General features: G+C 41.2%; 1 protein-coding gene across 1 annotated transcript in view; it reads left to right on the top strand.

Annotated features, from left to right (window-relative positions):
* The window catches only part of WWP2 (WW domain containing E3 ubiquitin protein ligase 2), a 147544-nt gene that overhangs the window by 25612 nt on the left and 102284 nt on the right, over positions 1-19648 (top strand). Inside the window, exons 3-4 of the mRNA XM_081215321.1 lie at positions 5459-5606; positions 5948-6069. Of these exons, the coding sequence (XP_081071447.1) occupies positions 5459-5606; positions 5948-6069 (270 nt within the window). The remainder of the gene's footprint in view (positions 1-5458; positions 5607-5947; positions 6070-19648) is intronic.

Here is a 19648-nt window from a genome sequence, read left to right as displayed (position 1 = left end):
ATTTCCCTTTCCACGTTTACTCCTCTCTGGCTAGATGCACAGGTCCACATGGACCTCCCTTGCTGTTCATTGCCTCTACCAGGTACACTCCCACCCCTGGGCCTTTGCACTTGCTGTTCCCGCTGAATGAAATGCTCTTTTGACTGAGTTATCTACCTGGTCTGCAGGTTTTTACCCCAAAGTCACTCTTTCAACAAGGCCTTCCCTGATTCCCCCATCTAAAGGCTCCCTACCCTGATTCCCTCATGTCTCTCCCCTTCACCACTTTATCTTTTTCTTCTCAGCCCCTGTCACTATTTAATGTTTGAACTATTGGAATCTATTTCATTTATTCACTGTCTCTTTCCATAGAACGTAAGCCCCACGAGAACAGGGGTTTTTGTCTGTTTTGGTTACTGTGGATGCCCCAAAGCCTAGAACAGTGTCTGACACATAGTGAGGCCTCAGTAAATACCACATATCACACGGATGAAAGCCTGCTGCTCCAGTAGCTTTAGGAGGAGGAGTCACAGGACCACAAGATGCTCGGGGAGAGAGGAGTGGCATTCAGTACCAGGGCTCAGGCCTCTCAACGTGATCATTGGGAGGCAAAATTGTATCTTTGGTCCAAATTTTTAAATTATTGTTTTAAAAATGGAAATGTTATTCATTTATTTAATGCACTCACATAGTTTACAGTTGTTTCCGTTGCTCCAGCTCCCCAGTTCCCTCGCCTGGAGGGAACCTGTTGTTATCAATGAGTGCTTCTTTCCCCACATCATCTTTTTTTTTTTTTTTTAAGCCTACAGCACCTGGTATTGCCAAGCGGTCTCCCATCCAAGTACTACCCAGGCCCAACCCTGCTTAGCTTCCGAGTTCAGGGGCATTCAGGGTGGTATGGCTGTAGTCCCCACACCTTTACCAACATGATATATTGTCAGATTTTTTTTTTTTATCTTTGCCAGTCTGGTTGGTTAAAAAAAAAAATTGTGTTCTCAGCATAGTTTTACTTCTCATTAAATGATAAGTGATGTTTATTGTCTTATCATATGTTTAAGTAAATCTGTATTTCCTTTTCTGTAGGTTGCCTGTGTCTATTCTTTGCCTGTTTCTTATGGAGTTATTGATTTTTTTATAGTCTTCATACATTTTAATTACTTCTCTTGGTGTCTCATGGCTGCTCCAGCCCTTTTGAGAAGGGAGAAGGATTAGAATGAACTGGTAGGGTTTTGAACTTGAGACTACAGCCTTTACTGCCTATCTAATAATTAGCAGGGCTAGGTCAGAACAGAAGCCTGCCCTTGGAAACTGGTGATATCCTGAGGTCCCTGTTTTGGGACCATGTTATTTAGGAACACTCTCTGATTTCTTCTTTTTCTTTTTTTTTTTTGTGGTACGCGGGCCTCTCACTGTTGTGGCCTCTCCCGTTGTGGAGCACAGGCTCCGGACGCGCAGGCTCAGCGGCCATGGCTCACGGGCCTGGCCGCTCCGCGGCATGTGGGATGTTCCCGGACTGGGGCATGAACCCGTGTCCCGTGCATCGGCAGGCGGACTCTCAACCACTGCACCACCAGGGAAGCCCTGGCTTGTCTTTTAGGAACAAGAAACATTGAAAATATCACCCCACTTATTAATTATAAATTACTGAGGGGAAAATGTATCTTTACAGTGGAGTGACCTGGAAAACCCCACATTAACCATGGGATCAAAATTAGTATCCCCAATAGGAGGATGGCCTGGTGTGTACAGTAAGAAGTATACAACCTAACCTGTGTAGTTAGTATTCTTGACAAAAATGTTCACTGTAAATCTAACCATGAGGAAACAATCAGAAAAATGCAGGATTTAGCATTCTATAAGACAGCTGGTGGAAGGAAGTCTTTAAAAATCATTGTCATGGAAAAAGAAGGGAGTGCATTCTAGATGTTAAAAGATTAAGGAGTCAGCAACTGAGTACAGTTTGTTCATCTTATTTGGATCCTGGGTTGGGAGAAATACAGCTATAAAAGTATGTTCGGGGGACTTCCCTGGTGGTGCAGTGGTTAAGACTCTGTGCCCCCAATGCAGAGGGCATGGATTCAATCCCTGGTCAGGGAACTAGATCCCACATGCATGCCACAGTTAAGAGTTGGCATGCCACAACTAAGAAGCCCGCGTGCCACAACTACAGAGCTGGAGAGCCGCAACTAAATCCTGGCACAACCAAATAAATAAATAAATATTAAAAAAAAAAAGTTGGGAACAACTGGGAAAATTTGAATATGGAATGGGTATCAAATGATGGAAGGAGTGACTATACATTTTTTTTTAGGTATAAAAATGGTGGTGTGGTAGGTTGTAGAATGCCCTTATGTTAGGAATTGCATTCTGAAAGTAATCAGGGCCGATCTGTCATGATACCTCCAACTAACTTTTTTTTTTTAAACACAGATGTCGTATATATACCTGGGTCCTGTGGTATCCAATAGGGTAGCGAGTATAGCCACATAGAACTATTTACATTAAAGTTAAATAAAATATAAAGCTCCAGTCCTCAGTCTCACAAGCCATATTTCAAGTGCTTTAGCCATATTTCAAGTGCTTTATAGCCACATGTATCTCATGGCAATGTATTGGACAGCGCTGGTGTAGAACATTTTTATTATTGTGGAAGTTCTCTGGGTAATATTGATGATAGATGCTGAGAGAGAGACAGAAAAACATGTGGCAAAATGATAGCAGTTAGTAAATAATGTGCAATTATTTATTCTTTCAATTTTTATGTAAATTGGAAACTTCACAAAAAACTACTAACTGCACCATGTGATCTTAGATTGATTCCAGGACTAGAAAAAAATCTTTTCTCTTTTGCTATAATGGACATTGATAGGGTAATTGGCAAAATTTGAGTAAGGTCTGTACCTTAGATAATAGTATTAAAGAATGTTGAATTTCCCAATGTTGATAATTATACTATGGTAATGTTAGAAAATGTCTTAGTTCTTAGAAAAGACACACTGAAGTATTTAGGGAGAGAAAAAGAGTAATAAAGCAAGTAGCATAGAAAGTTAATATTTGGTGACTTTGGGTGAAGGTTTTTTTTTAAATCAATCAATCAATCAATTTATTTATTTATTTGGCTGCGTTGGGTCTTCTTTGTGGCATGTGGGATCTTTTGTTGTGGCACGTGGGCTTCTCTCTAGTCGTGTCGTGCGGGTTTTCTGTCTTTAATTGAGGCGCGTGGGCTCAGTAGTTGTGGTGCACGGGCTTAGTTGCCCCACAGCATGTGGGATCTTACTTCCCTGACCAAGGATTGAACCCGCATCCCCTGAATTGGAAGGGGGATTCTCTACCACTGGACCACCAGGGAAGTCCCCGGTGAAGGGTTAATAAGAATTCTTTGTATTAGTCTTGCAACTTTTCTAAAAGTCTGAAATTATATTTAAAAAAAGATTTTTTTTTAAGTAGATACCAAAAAAACAAGGACCAAAAAGGAAACATGGTGGAAAAGTTCAAAGAGTCGGCCGGGGAGCTGGGAGGCTTGGTTCCAGGCTTAGCACTGCCTTTGACTAGCTCCGTGATTTTGGATATGTCTCACCTCCCTGGATCTTAGTTGGCCCAACTATTAAATAAAGGGTTTGAACTTGCTGATTTCAAAGAAACTGTCTAGCTCAGAATGGTAGGACTCTATAACTAGTCCCTATTTTTTATCTTTATTTTTACATTTAAGGGTCTGCCTGCAGAGCTGCTCTCACACCACCAGGTGGCCTCATTTAACCTTGGTCTACGTGTGTAGTATTTTCATTTTCCCGCTCTGGGCCACATTTCCCAGCTCTACAACCTTTTTTCCTAGTACCAACCCTTGTTGCTTCTTAATCTTTACGACAGCTTTTGTTGCTGTTGTTCCTTGACTTTCTCTCTAGTGTTCTTTTGGTCCTGGAGAAGACACGTATTGCTAAAAAACAATCAGAGGTGGCTTTGCCCTTTGCCAAGTTGTGGACCCTTATAGGACTGTCATCCCTCAGAAGGGTCTAGGAGGGAGAGGTTTGCTAACTCTTGATGGGAACTCAGGTTCAGGCAGTCTTGTCATCATGGGTAAGGAACGTCAGTTATATGCTCTGATTTGGGGCATAGGGTAGAAACCATCCAGATGGGATTTGTCCTTGTGATCTGGAGTTTCCACCATGGCTGATAAATGCTACAAAAGGAGCTTGTCTAGCATCCAGCCCTGGGCGTATGCTTGCTTAGTTGGTGCTGAGCCCTTCGCTTGCTGGTGCCGTGTAAACATCAGAAATGCTGCCACGTGAACGAAATGAACAGAAGAGGAAATGCAGATGATTAACAAGTACATGGAAAAACTATTCAATCTGGCTAGTAATTGAAGAAAAGCATTAGAACAAATAAGCAAAGTCTGGAAATGGCATATAACATGGTGTGGAGTCAGGCTGCCGGGTGCACATTGTGGTTCGAAGCTCCCTGGATGTGTAGCCTGGGGCATTGACCTAGCTTCCCCAAGCTGGTTTCCTCCTGGGTGAAATGGAGTGATGATGTATTTCCTGCCTCATTGTAAGGATTTGGTTAGATAATGTGTGCATAGCACAGTATCTGTAATAAGTGCTCATTAACTCTTAACTATTATCTTTATACTATTTTTTTTTTTTACCTACATGATTTGCAAAGGGTGAAAAAAACATAGTACTCCATGCTATGCAGTGTTTGGTGAAATGTATATATTCCTATAGTGCTGATAGGTGTCTACGTGGGTTTAGGAAGGAACTGAGCAGTTTAAGAACTTTAAAAAATGTTCATATCCTTTGGAAGAATACTCAGAAATGCATGCAGATACTATATACATTTGTGGTCATTTGCCCCGAGCCAAACATTGGAAGCAATCTATTCAACAATGAAAGAATAGTTGACTAAATTATGGTGTATGCTTGTAATGGGCTTATGTTGCAGCTTTTTAAAATGGATTTTGGGGGGAGAGGAATTTTTTTTTTTTTTTTTGCGGTACGCGGGCCTCTCACTGCTGTGGCCTCTCCCGTTGTGGAGCACAGGCTCCGGACGCGCAGGCTCAGCGGCCGTGGCTCACGGGCCCAGCCGCTCCGCGGCATGTGGGATCCTCCCGGACCGGGGCACGAACCCGTGTCCCCTGCATCGACAGGCGGACTCTCAACCACTGCGCCACCAGGGATGCCCGGGAGAGGAATTTTTAAAGAATTGGAGACATAAAAGATGAAAGTCTAGAAAGTCTGTATTTACCAACATCTTAATGATAATTATCCCAGTGTTTTCGGGTTAGGAGTGATTTTTTTTTCTTATGCTTCTTTTCTTACGCTCTTTTTATATCCTCACATTAAAAAAGAAGTCTTTTTAAATGAGGAAAAGACAAAATTTCTTTTTTAAAAGAAACAACAAAAAAGAGGGAGAACATCTGCCACATGGGGGCAGCTGGGAGCCCTCTGACTCATCCTTGACTTCTTCTGTCTTTCCTGTCCAGTGGTGTCAGCAAAGCCCAAGGTGCATAGTCGTCAACCTCGAATTAACTCGTTTGTGGAAGTGGCAGTGGATGGACTCCCCAGTGAGACCAAGAAGACTGGGAAGCGAATTGGGAGCTCCGAGCTTCTCTGGAACGAGATCATCATTTTGTAAGAGAAAACCCCTTCTCTCCGAATGCAGCCCCCCGGGGGAATAGAGGAAGGGGTTGTGGGAGATCCAGGTTTCCTGTAGCAGCCTCTAGTCCTTCCGCCTTTGGTACCTGAGGCACCTTCTCTTCAGGTGTTTCTACATCATCGAGCTCACAGAGTGTTCATTGTTAGCTAGATGGTTACAGGGTCAGCTCTGCAGGGGAAAGGGTATATGTGAGTGTCTTCCTCTTTGGGGTTCCCCCCACCTTCAAGATGTCAGCAGTGTAGTTTCTCTGTTTTCTTCTAAGTTACAGGAGTGACTGATCTGCTTGGATATGACGAAGCAAGTATTTGTTTTCCAGGAATGTCACGGCCCAGAGTCATTTAGATTTGAAGGTCTGGAGCTGCCACACCTTGAGAAATGAACTGCTAGGCACCGCCTCTGTCAACCTCTCCAATGTCCTGAAGAACAATGGGGGCAAAAGTATGTACAAGGAAGGGGTACCTGACGTCATTCATTTGTGGGGGTGGGGAAAAGAAGGTGAAGGCGTGGATGTCTCTCACATGGTGGATAAACCTGCTGATGCAGTCTCCTCCAGGACCAGAGGCTGCAGTTACTGTACTCCCCGTGCATGTGGTCCGTGGAGTTCTAGGAAGGCTGAGAGCTACTCTCTGCCTCTACTGCGGACCTCAGCCCCTTGGCCCAGGGCTCCTAGTGGTGGGATGCCCTGATGTCTCCCCCTTGATCCTTCCTCAGGGATGCATGCTTTCCCTCTGCCCCTCTTTTCCTGATCCTGATGTGTGACGTGTAAAATCAAACTGTCAAATGCCTCCAGCCTAAATCATTACTTTCCTAGTCTGATCCCTCAAACACAACAAAGGAGCTTCGTCTGTGGGTGGGTATGTACATGTGTGCCTGCCTGTCTGCGTGGAATGGTGTTACAAATGGTGCCCTGTGCTTAGAAGGCGCTCGATAAACATTTCCTGGTTGTTGGAATGCAGTGGAAGCTCTATCATGATTATTCAGCATGCCTCAGCCGCACGGAAACCTAAATCCTCACGTCTGTTTATTGCTGTTTGTGGTCAGTGGAGTAACCCGTGGCTGAGGTATCTGGATCCTCCCTCATAAAGCCTCTATTCAGAGCAGTACCAGATGTGGCGAGGGAATGCCACAGAAAGAAAGGCTCCTTCTTTTCTTGATGTGTGCTGTCTAGCAAATATTTTCTGAACGTGGATTTAGTTTAAGAGAGATGTGAGGGTGGGGAGCCCTGAGTCCCAGGGAGAGTGCTGCTTGATTCAAGAGTCTTTCCTTTCTGAGCCTGTCCTTTCTGATGGGCCTCTTGAGTGGTGTGTGAGGCTCCCCCGGTCTTTTCCTTTCTGCCGGGCACACATTGATGTGTTGAACCCACTCTGGACTCGGGAATCGTCTGAAATGAGGATCTGCCTCTATTCTAATTCTGCAGGGAACACCCCGCTGCTCTGTCTTCTGAGTCGGTCTTTATTTTCCCAAATGCTAGCCTGCCTTTTATAATTTGATTCTCAAGGAGGATTATATTTACTATATCATTTGGAAATAGACTTGTGGGCATTCTCACATTAGGATCAGCAAGCGACATGAGTGTCCTTTTCTCTCCTTTTTCATTTGTCCAGTTGGCATACTTTTGCTTTCAATTACAAAAGTAATTGTTGAAAAATTGGGAATCACACAAAAGCACACAGACACACAAAGAAAATAAAATTCTCCTGGAAGCACAGTACCTAGTGATAATTATTGTTAACATTTTGATATATGCCTTTCTGAGCTTTTTTTTCCCTGTGTGCAGTGTATTAATATTTAAGACATCAGTGAAACAAAATTGAGATCATACATGAACTTATTATTTTGCAACATGCATTTTTCTCTTTAAAATGTATTACTATACCTTTATTTTTAATTGTGATAAAAAAACACATAACGTAAAACTTACCGTCTTAACCATTTTTTTTTTTTTTTTTTTTTTTTTTTGCGGTATGCGGGCCTCTCACTGTTGTGGCCTCTCCCGTTGCGGAGCACAGGCTCCGGATGCGCAGGCTCCGGATGCGCAGGCTCAGCGGCCATGGCTCACGGGCCCAGCCGCTCCGCGGCATATGGGATCCTCCCGGACCGGGGCACGAACCCGTATCCCCTGCATCGGCAGGCGGACTCTCAACCACTGCGCCACCAGGGAGGCCCTTAACCATTTTTAAATGTACAGTTCAGTGGCATTAAGTACATTGACAGGATTCTGCAACCATCACCTCCATCCATCTCCAGGACTTTTCATCTTGCTAAACGCAAACTCTGTGCCCATTAAACAGTAACTCCCTCCCTTCTCTCAACCCACACCATTCAACTCTCTGTCCCTATGAATCTGCTTACTTAGGTACTGCATATGAGTGGCATCATACAGTATATACCCTTTTGTGTCTGGCTTCTTTCACTCAGCATAATGTCCTTAAGCCTCTTTCACGTGGTACGTATCAGAATCACCTTTTTTTTCTTTCTTTTTAAATTTTATTTTATTTTATTTTGGCCACACTGCACGGCTTGTGGGATCTTAGTTACCTGACCAGGGATTGAACCCGGGTCCTCGGCAGGGAAAGCATGGAGTCCTAACCGCTGGACCACCAGGGAATTCCCAGAATCACCTTTTAAAAAATATCTATCTATCTATCCATCTATTTATTTATTTATTTATGGCTGCATTGGGTCTTTGTTGTGGTGCGTGGGCTTCTCATTGTGGTGGCTTCTCTTGTTGCAGAGCACGGGCTCTAGGCGCGCGGGCTTCAGTAGTTGTGGCACGTGGGCTCAGTAGTTGTGGCTCTTGGGCTCTACAGTGTAGCCTCAGTAGTTGTGGCGCATGGGCTTAGTTGCTCTGTGGCATGTGGGATCTTCCCGGATGAGGGCTCAAACCCGTGTCCCCTGCATTGGCAGGCGGATTCTTAACCACTGCGCCACCAGGGAAGTCCCCAGAATCACCTTTTTAATGCCGAATAATATTCCATTGTATGCCGCATTTTGTTGATCCATTAATCCATCCAAGGACATTTGGGTTGCTTCTACTTTTTGCCTGTAGTGAACAGTGCTGTTGTGAACATGGGTGTCCAAATATCTCTTCAAGTCCCTGCTTTCAATTCTTTTGGATATATATTCAGAAGTAGAATAGCTGCATCACATGGTAATTCTATTTTAATTTTTTGAGGAACCGCCATACTGTTTTCCATAGCTGTTGTACCATAAAATATTTAATTGTTCCTCAAAAGTCAGTTTTTGATGACTGTCTGGTAGTAGTCTTATCAGATGGCTGTGTGAAACTTTAAGGTTGAACATTTGGGTAGTTTTCAGTATTACACAGTCACAAATAATGCTATTTTGATAAACTTATAAGTTTACAAATCTTTGTACCAATTGTTAAAAATGTGTATTAAATTATTGAACATAGACTTGCTGGATTTAAACATTTTTCAAGGTTTTGGACACATATTGCCAGATTACCCTCCAGAAAAGTTCTACCCATTTATCCTTCCATCAGCTGTAGCCGAGATGGCTGGTTTCTATTGCACTTTGGTATTTATTGGATTTATTTGTCAAAAAATATATATATATATAAAATACATATATATATATATATTTTTAAGCATATTTTATAATTAATATTTTGTCAGATTTGCTTCATCTATTTCTTTTTTTTTTTTTTTTTGCGGTACGCGGGCCTCTCACTGTTGTGCCCTCTCCCGTTACGGCCTCTCCCGTTGCGGCCTCTCCCCGCCCCGGGACCAGGGCACAAACCTGTGTCCGCTGCATCGGCAGGCGGACTCTCAACCACTGCGCCACCAGGGAAGCCCTGCTTCATTTATTTCTTTTTGGTTGCAGTATTTAAAGTAAATTACAGGTGTTTCAACCTTTTATCCTAGATTGTTCAGCATGCATCTCATTAAAAAAGGGATTGTTTTACATAATTACTGTACCATTATCACACCTGGCAATATTTACATGAATTCCTCATTATCACTTAATACCCAGTTCATATTCGATTTCACCATCTATCTCAGAGTGTTGTTTTACAGTTGGTTTGCCCCAACCTGGATTTGGGCAACGTCCCCTCATTGCATTTGGTGGTTATGTCTTTGAAGTCCCCCCCACCTCCACTCCACCTTTTTTAAAGCTGTAATTTACTCAAGGAGACTGAATGTTTTTAAAAGTGTGTTTATTGCCTTATTAATGTCCTTTGCTCATTTTTACACTGAAATGTGCATTTTTCTCTTTTGGTTTTGAGAGAGCTCTTTATATGTTAAGGCTGTTATTCTTTGTCTTGTAATTTGTGTTTTCCCAGTTTTTCATTTGCATTTTAATTTTTCAGGCTTTTTTTTTTCTTTTTTCCATACAGATGTTTTAAACTTTCTGTAGTCAAGTCTGTTACCTTTTATATTTTCAGCCTTTTCTTATATGTTTTGGAAGGCTTTCCTTTATTCTGAGATCAGGTAAATGATCACCTCTATTTTCCCCTAGTTCACTGTGATTTTATTTTTTTAATTTAATTCTTCATCCAAATGAATTTATTTTTGTATACAGTGTGAGTAGGGATCTAATTTAATTTTTCCTAAATAGTTAACCGATTACTTTAGCACTACTTATTAAATAACCTATCTATATCCCCAGTGATCTGAGTTGCTACCTTAAGCATATATTAAAAACATATGTATATTTTGGCCTATTTGGGGACTTTCCATTCATTGTTGTTTTTTATCAGCCTTTTCAAATCACTCTGTCTCAGCTAGTATAACATTATGTTATGTTTTTAATATCTGACAGTTCAAGTTTCTCTTGTTTTCAAAATCTTCCTGCCTCTTTTCTTTGCATGGATGACACCATCACATGAATTTTAAATTATTTTGTCAGGTTCTCCCCTCTTCCTATTCTCCTACCCCCAATCCCTTGAGATTTTTTTGGAATCTATCATATGTAGAGTTTCTTTATGGAGAATTTTCATACCAGGAACATGGAATGTCTCTAAATTCACTCAAATCATTTTGAAGTTATCTTCAGATAGATTCTTTTAGTTTTTAAAGAAGCTTTGATATTATTTTCAGTGGGATCTTTTCCTATTATGTCTTCTAACTTAGTGTTGTTGGTATATGACTATTAGTTTCTGTATTTTCTTTTATATAATCAGTCACTTGCTGAATTCTTAGTATAGGTTTTCAACAGTTTCTTTTGGATTTTCTTGGTAGACGTTTATGTGGTTTCTGAGATCTATAATTTTGATCATCTTAGTAGATAATTTTACTTCTTTTTCTTTGTTAGTTGCTTTGTATACAACTTCCTGTTTTAGTGGTGATGGAGTGGGCATTCTCCCCTAATAACCAAGCTTATAGTGACTTCTTTAGGTGTCAGGTTGGGTATTAGTTGGTAACCTATCTTCTTGGTTTACTAATCATTGTTGTCTTTTTAAAAAAAATCAGGATAAGGGTTGAATTTTGAGCAAATAGTTTTTATTTTATCTTTTTAAAAATATTTATTTATTTATTTATTTGGCTGCATTGGGTCTTAGTTGTGGCATGCGATATCTTTTAGTTGCAGCATGCAGCAAATAGCTTTTAAGCAACCATTGGGATAATTATATGATGTTTCTCCTTTCAATGTATTATATTAATTTTCTTGTAGTAACAACCTTAGAATTTCTAGAATATACCTAATTGCTCATGGTAGATTATTCCTTGAAAAATTTTTTAGCATTACATGTTCATATTTTATTTGGGGATTTTCCATCTAATTCATAAGTGACATTTGTTTGTAGTTTTGTACTATTTTTGTCAGCTTTGGAATCAAGGCTAGGCTAATTTTATAAAGTAAATTGAAGTGCTTTCCAACTTCTGGAATAGACTCTATAACATGGGAATTATCTGTTCCATGAGTGCAGGAAAGAGCTCACCCATAAAACCAACTAGGTCTGGCAGCTTTCTCTGAAATAATTCTTTGATGACTTTTACAGTTTTTTCCCCATAATGATTGGTTTGTTCAGCTTTTCTGATTTATCTTGTGTCAATTTTGTTAATTCATATTTTCTGAGAAAACTGTTTCATGAGATATTCAAATTATTATTATAAAGATTTGAGATAGCATTCTCATTTTTTAAAATGATTCTAATTTTTCTCAGTTAAAAATGTTGGTATTTGTGTGTTTTTTCCCCATTTTTTTTCTTGACTGGCATAAACATTTTTGTTTTAACTTTTGGCTTTTAATTTATTTTTTACAGGACAACTACTTGGACTTATTTATCAATTATACCATGTTTTCTAATGTTAATTTCTATTTTTAACTTTGTTAACCTTTTTCATCTTTTTGCTTTATTTATTCAAGTCAGTCATTTGTAGCTTTTTTTTTCATTTATAGCTTTTTTTTTTTTTGCCGTACGCGGGCCTCTCACTGTTGTGGCCTCTCCCGTTGTGGAGCACAGGCTCCAGATGCACAGGCTCAGCTACCATGGCTCACGGGCCCAGCCGATCCATGGCATGTGGGATCTTCCCGGACCGGGGCACGAACCCGTGTCCCCTGCATCGGCAGGCAGACTCTCAACCACTGCGCCACCAGGGAAGCCCTCATTTATAGCTTTTTGAGTTGAAAGCTTAGTGCATTTATTTTTGTCCTGTCTTATTTAATAATAAAAACATTCTTGCTTTAAATTTGTCTTTGATTTTTACCCCACTTGGTATTCAAAATTTTTTTTGTTAAAGAAAAGTGCACAAATCTTAATTAAGTGAGACAGCTCAATGAATATTTACATGTGTTCACATCTGTGTAATCACCACTCAGATCAAGAGATAGAACATTCCCAGAACCCCAGAAATTTCCCCATGTCCCTTGCTTGCCCTGCCCTGAGATAACAGCTGTTCTGAATTTTATCACTATTGATCACTATTGATTAGTTTTGCCTATTCTTGAATTTTGTATCCGTGAAATCAGTATGTTTTCTCATGCCTGGCTCTTCATTATATCTGTGAAATTCATCTGTACTTTTGCATGCAATGAGAGTTTGTTTTTTTTACTGGGGTATGGTATCCTATTGTATGAATATACCACAATTTATTTGTCTCATCTCCTGTTGGTAGACATTTGGGTTAGTTCCAGTTTTTAGCCATCATGAGCAAAGCTGCTGTGAACATTCTTATCCATGTATTTTGGAGGACACAGACATACGCTTCTGTTAAATCTATCTATGTGTCTATCTCTCTCTATCTATCTTGGGGACTTGTTTCATAGGGTGGGTGTATGTTGAGCTTCAGTAGAGACTGTCTGCTGCAGAACCAATTTGCCACCCCCTGCATTTTGCTGTGCTCTGCTCCTTTTTTGTAATTGCTCTTGTGATTTTCTCTTTGAGCCCAGAGTGATTCAGGAGGATGTTTCCTATGGCTCCCAGGGGCTGTGTTGCTTGTGGCAGTGGCTGCAGCTTCTACTGCTCTTGCTGACGCCAACCTTAGCACTTTGAGCGTGTGGCTGGGTTGAGTAGTGAGGCACATCAGATCTGAATCCGATGGAAAATTTGGGCAGTGGGCTGCTTTTTCTCAGAAAAACAAATCTAGGATGACAATATAGATAACATTCTGGCTGTGTTTCCTAAAGCCTTCTGTACAGAGCAAGGCTGTTTCTGATGATTGCAAATCTGTCATATAGAGAAGTGGTTAAGAACATGTAGACTCTGGAGTCGGACTCCCGGGGTTTGAATCCTGATTCCACCAGCTTTGTACATCAGACACTTAACTTCTCAGTGCTTCTGTTTCCTTGTCTGTAAAATATTGTTTTGAGATTAAGTGAGCTAACAACCGTATGTGACACATGTTCGTACTATAGTAGTAGTAGTAGTAGTAATGGTAGTTATTATTCTGTCTCCTCTGATACTTTCCTTCCCAAAGATTGGGAGGTACAAATCCCAGAGATGGACAGCAGAGACCCAGTTTCCTGATATGGGACCTCCTTGCCTAAATGGGAGGCAGCCCTGAGGTTGTTCCAAGAGAGAGTTCTAAGACTGGACAAATGCAAAAGCTTTGCGGGTGTGGAGTGGGGAGGCCATTATTAACATGAGACATTTTTCAGCACCACGGTCTTGGAGCCTGCTCTCCTTGGGGAGCTGCTGGACGGGAAATGTTTCCAGAGTGGTGTCTAAGTATGAATACGGTTTCATAGGGTAGTGGGTTACAGAAGGTGAGGTGACTCCTCTCATTGTGGCCGGGTCTTCCTGAAACCACTTTTCCTGGGAAAGGGAGTGATGGGTAGTGGTTGCCCCACCTGGTGTTTTTCTGCTCCATGGGACATAATTCATTCTTTCATTTGCTCCCTTGTTTTCCCCTGGGTGGACTTGGAGGTTGACTGGGAGACCCAGCTGATGTTTCCTGCCTCCCCCTGGCCGAGGGATGCTGCAGTGGATGGTTTTACTCAAGTCCGGCAGTTACGTAATGGTCAGCCTTGTCTGACTCCACAGGGACATTGACCTGGCTGTGGCTGCACAGAGGACTTGACCAAAAGTCCTGGTTTGGCTCTTAAGGATGGTTCTAGTCATCTCTGTGTGGAAGCCAGCTTTTGAGTTTGACTATTGCTTTTTTTTTTTAATTTATTTTTTGGGGACTTCCCTGGTGGTCCAGTGGTAAAGAATCTGCCTTCCAATGCAGGGAACAGGGGTTTGATCTCTGGTCGGGGAACTAAGATCCCACATGCTGTGGGACAACTAAGCCCACGCGCCACAACTACTGAGCCTGCACGCCACAACTAGAGGGCCTGCATGCTGCAAACTACAGAGGCCATGCACCACAACTAGAGAGAGAAAACCCACATGCCACAACTAGAGACAAGCCCGCGAGCTGCCACAAAAAATCCCGCATGCTGCAATGAAGATCCTGTGTACCGCACCTAAGACCCGACGCAGCCAAAAAATAAAGAATAAATAACTAAAATAAAATAAAAATAAAAATAAGGGCTTCCCTGGTGGCGCAGCGGTTGAGAGTCCACCTGCCATTGCAGGGGACGGGTTTGTGCCCTGGTCCGGGAGGATCCCACATGCCGCGGAGCAGCTGGGCCTGTGAGCCATGGCCGCTGAGCCTGAGCGTCCGGAGCCTGTGCTCCGCAACGGGAGAGGCCACAACAGTGAGAGGCCTGCGTACCACAAAAAAAAAATAATAATAAATAAATAAATAAATCTTTAAAAAAATGTTAAGTCCCCAAAGCAAGAACCAATGCTTTAAAAAATAAAAAGAAAAATAATAATAAAATTTATTTTTTAAAAAATTGAATGAATACCAATTTAAAATTTATTTATTTATTTATTTATTTGTCTGCGCTGGGTCTTAGTTGCAGCACGTGGGATCTTCGTTGCTGCCTGCAAAATCTTTAGTTGCGGCGTGTGAACTCTTAGTTGTGGCAGGTGGGATCTAGTTCCCTGACCAGGGATCGAACCCCAGCCCCGTCTATTGGGAGCACAGAGTCTTAGCCACTGGGCCACCAGGGAAGTACCCTGAATATCGATTTTTAAAAACCTTTTTATTAGAGGCATTTTCAAACATAATCCCCATTCCCCAGTAGTCACCAGCATATGTTTCATCCGTACCTGCCCACTGGATGATCTTCATTTCTTTCTAGCTTGGTAGCAGATAGGAGCTGAGACCCACTTTTCTCTTGTAGCTCTCCTCTCTGGTAGTTGGACTCATCAACGCTGCAGACCTTGGCACTACCAGATTGTCCTGCTTTCAAGGAGGGAAATATGGCTTGAAGTAGATTAAAAAAAAAATCCAAACTTCTTTATTTTAAAATAATTTCAAATTCAGAGACAAGTTACAAGGCTAGGACAAAAAACTCCCCTATACTCTTCATCCATGTGGTGATATTTTGATGCATTTGCCTTAACATCATCTGTATGTCTGTATATGCATGTATGGTGATTTGCTGAATCATCTTAAATTATAAATCTTATACATCTTTGTCCCTGAATATTTAACTGTGTATTTCCTAAGAAGGATATTTTCTTGCCTAACCACTATAAATGAACCAAATCAAGAAATCTAACATTTTTACAGTATTGTTATATAATTCGTATTTTCTAATTGTTGCATAAATGCACTTCAGGTGATTTCCAGGATCCCATGCAAGATTGTGCATTACATTTGGTTGTCCTTAAATCTGGGGTTAGTTCCTCAGCCTATTTTTGTCTTTGATGACACTGTCATGGTTAAAGAGTTCAGGCTGTCTTTTTGTAGAATCTCCTCAGTTTGGATTCAGAGTACTACACATTTTTGGCAGGAGCATTCCAGAAGCGTCCTTCTCAGAGTGTCAGATCAGGGGGCACACAACTCAGCTTGTTTCATTATTGATGATGTGAACTTTGACCATTGGGTTAGGGTTGTGTCTGCCAGGTTCTCCACTGTAAAATGACTATTTTCTCTTTATAACTAAGAAGTTTTCTATGGGGAGATACCATACTTTGAGACTATGTAGATATCTGTTCCTCATCACACCTTCACCTACTAGTTTTTGCATTCATTAATTTTTGTCTGAATCAGTTAATTTTCTGATGGTCGCAAAAATTTTTTTCCAATTTAGTCATTCCTTCTACATTTATAAGTTGGCATAATGCTGCAAGGAAGAGCTTTTCTTTTTCCTTTATGTAGGTATGTATTATTAGTCTCAACTCATGGATTCTTATTTTATGCATGGGTTATAATTTATTACTGCCATTATTTTGATGTTCAAATTATCCCTGGTTTGGCCAGTGGGTGCCTCTTCAAGCTTGTTCCTGTATCCTTTTGACAAGTCCCCATCATATATGTTTTTCCAAACATCCTCCAACATAGATAGAATTTACTATGTGATAAAGGTGGCATTTAAAATCAGTAAAGAAAGGTGAACAAATTGGGACCAGTGGTTTTCAAAGTGTGGTGTCCAGATCAGCAGCATAGGCGTCACCTGGAAACATATTAGAAACATAAATTCTCAGGCCATCTCCCAGTCCTACAGAATCAGAAAACCTGGGGATGGGGCCCAGCAATGTGTGTTTTTTTTTTTTTTTTTTTTCTTTTTGTGGTATGCGGGCCTCTCACTGTTGTGGCCTCTCCCGTTGCGGAGCACAGGCTCCGGATGCGCAGGCCCAGCGGCCATGGCTCACGGGCCCAGCCGCTCCGCGGCATATGGGATCCTCCCAGACCGGGGCACGAACCCGTATCCCCTGCATCGGCAGGCGGACTCTCAACCACTGCGCCACCAGGGAGGCCCAGCAATGTGTGTTTTAACAAATGCTCCAGGCATTCTGATGCCGGTTCAAGTCTTAGAACCACTGAGTTACCACTTGGGAAAAAATACAGTTAGATACCTTCCTTACACTAACACTTGTGCTGGTTTTCTTTATTTAGTTTTTAAATGTTTAACCCTTGAATCAATCTGGAGTTTTTTTTGGTGTATGGTGTAGGTCAAGGATCTAGTTGTATTTTTCCTTATGGGTTTTACGGTGTCACTGTTTTCACTGGATGGAGTGCCAGTATCAGGTTGGACATACCTCTTCTCACTGCTTTTTGTTTTTAGTTTTAATATTTTTGGCTGCAGCATGCGGGATCTTCGTTGGGTCTTAGTTGCAGCATGCGGAATCTTCGTTGAGGCATGCGAGATCTTTCGTTGTGGCGCACTGTCTCTTCGTTGCCACACTTGGGCTTCTCTCTAGTTGTGGTGTGTGGGGGTCCAGAACGTGTGGGCTCTGTAGTTTGTGGCATGCGGGCTCTCTTGTTGAGGCACGCGAGCTCTGGTGTGCAGGCTTTGTTGCCCCGCGGAATGTGGGATCTTAGTTCCCCGACCAGGGATTGAACCTGTGTCCCCTGCATTGGAAGGTGGATTCTTTACCACTGGACCACCAGGGAAGTCCCCTCACTGCTCTTTTTCTTCAAAACTTTCTTGGCTCTTGAGCCTTCATTTTTCCTGAAAGACTTTATGTATACACACACACACATAAATATCTATTTTGTGTCTATATATTCAAGGTGATGAGTTTATGCTGAAATCTCCAATTCTAATTCAACCTTACAGAGTTCTTCCTAACTTTCCTCCTTTCCACACGAGAACCCTGGCTCTCACCACCATCCACATATTTACTCATTTCTATATGCACAGGAGGTGGTTAGAGAATTGCTGTACCCAGAGCACTGTGAAAAATGAAGTACCTTTGAAAAGCTTTTTGCTTCTGCTCTTCGTTTTCTATGCGTGTCTGTTTTCTTTCCCCACGTGTGTCTCCCAGATTAAAAAAAAAAAAATGAGAGAGGGAGAAAAAGCAAACAGCTCCCTATTTATTTAAAAATCTTATAAGCAGAGGGGTGTTACTGCACTTTATGTTCCAAGAACAGATAGGTTAGTCACGAGGGCTGCGCCACCTCCCTCCCTCTTCCATGAGGATGGAGTGTTCTGGTGGGTGGGCCATGCATTTCAAGGAGGCAGGCCTGACAGACAGTGCATGCATTTATTTTAAAGTAAACACCACACTGTTTTTCCAGTTTTTCAACTGAAAGAGAAATAAACCTCTGATCCTTGGAACCTGAGTCAGAGGGAGAAGAGAGAAAATTGTTTTAAATTGCTCCTAAGTTAAAAACAATTTTAAATTTAAGTTTGAGAAATTATTCACTGTTTCTTCAGATGAGGAGGAGCTGGGCAAGAGACAAAAGTGAAAGGAAGGCTGTGCCAGTCCTGTAAGCTGGGGAGCTATTATTTAGGGCATAGCTACAAACTCCAGTGCCTTGATTAGGCCTGATGGGAGAATGGCCAAACCAGTTCTGCAGAGCCAAGTAGTTACTTTTATGAACCTGGTAAACCACTAAGACCTAGTTATTTCAGTCTCATGGAATACTCACAGAAGATTTCTGAGAAATTCTCTCTTGCTCCCCAGATTGAAAATAGTATAATTGTATCTCTGGGATGTGGCCCCCCCCACCCCCCATACCACAATCCACAGATGCTCAAGTCCCTTATATAAAATAGCATAGTATGTGCATATTACCTATGTACATACCCCCGTATACTTTAAATTATCTCCAGATTACCTATAATACCCAATACAGCGTAAGTGCTTTGTAAATAATTGCTGGAGCACAGCAAGTTCAAAGTTTGCTTTTGGGAATTTTCTGGAATTTTTTTTTTCCTGAATATTTTTGATCCACACTTGGTTGTATCTGAGAATATGGAGCATGTGGATATGTGGTGGGGGAGGCTGACTATTAATATTTTTTCTGATACTAAAAGCAACATATGCTCCTAAAACTGAAAATGTTACTGTTATTTTTCTGATTATTATTGTTGTTTTATACTTATTGAAGAAAAAGACAAAGAACATTGTGAGAGCTAAGTATGTACCAGGCATTATTCTGAATTCTTGATCTCTATCTATCTCTCTATGTCTATATCTATTCTTTCCATTTAATCCTCCTGCATACCTATAATGTAGGTTGTACTGCCATCCCCTTTAATGAGGAAATAGACAGATGTTATGTAACTTGCCCAAGATCACATAGTAGGTCGTGGCCGACTTGGGATTTAACCCAGGTCTTTTTGGTCTCAGAGCCTTTGCCTGCAACCTCTGCATATACTGCCTTCCAAAGAAGGAGAAGGTTAAAAATCACTGGAAATTCTTTTTTTCCCCCCACAAAGCTAGCAAATCTTGTTCTGTTATTATGAACTCCATTGAATGTTTTTGCATTTTTTAAAGACAATTTTTTAGAGCAATTTTAGGATTCACAGCAAAATTGAGAAGGTGCATGGAAATTTTTTTATTCAGAGCTAACCCGGATAATATTTTGTTATATATCCACTCAGTTTTTTGGGGGTATGTCAATCATATATATATATATATATAAAATATATATATGTAGGTGTGAGAGTCTAACTTTTTCCCCAAACTGGGAGCTCACTATACATATTGCTTTATAACTTGCTTTTTTTCCACCCAGTTTTTCTACCTCAATGAAACTAGATCCTTTTAATGGCTACAACAGCATTTTTTTGGTATGAATGCACCATAGTTTAATAGATC

This window comes from Mesoplodon bidens, assembly GCF_964165515.1.
Source record: "Mesoplodon bidens genome assembly, chromosome: 18".
NCBI classification, from domain to species: domain Eukaryota; kingdom Metazoa; phylum Chordata; class Mammalia; order Artiodactyla; family Ziphiidae; genus Mesoplodon; species Mesoplodon bidens.
This window is presented reverse-complemented; position numbering and strand designations above follow the sequence as displayed.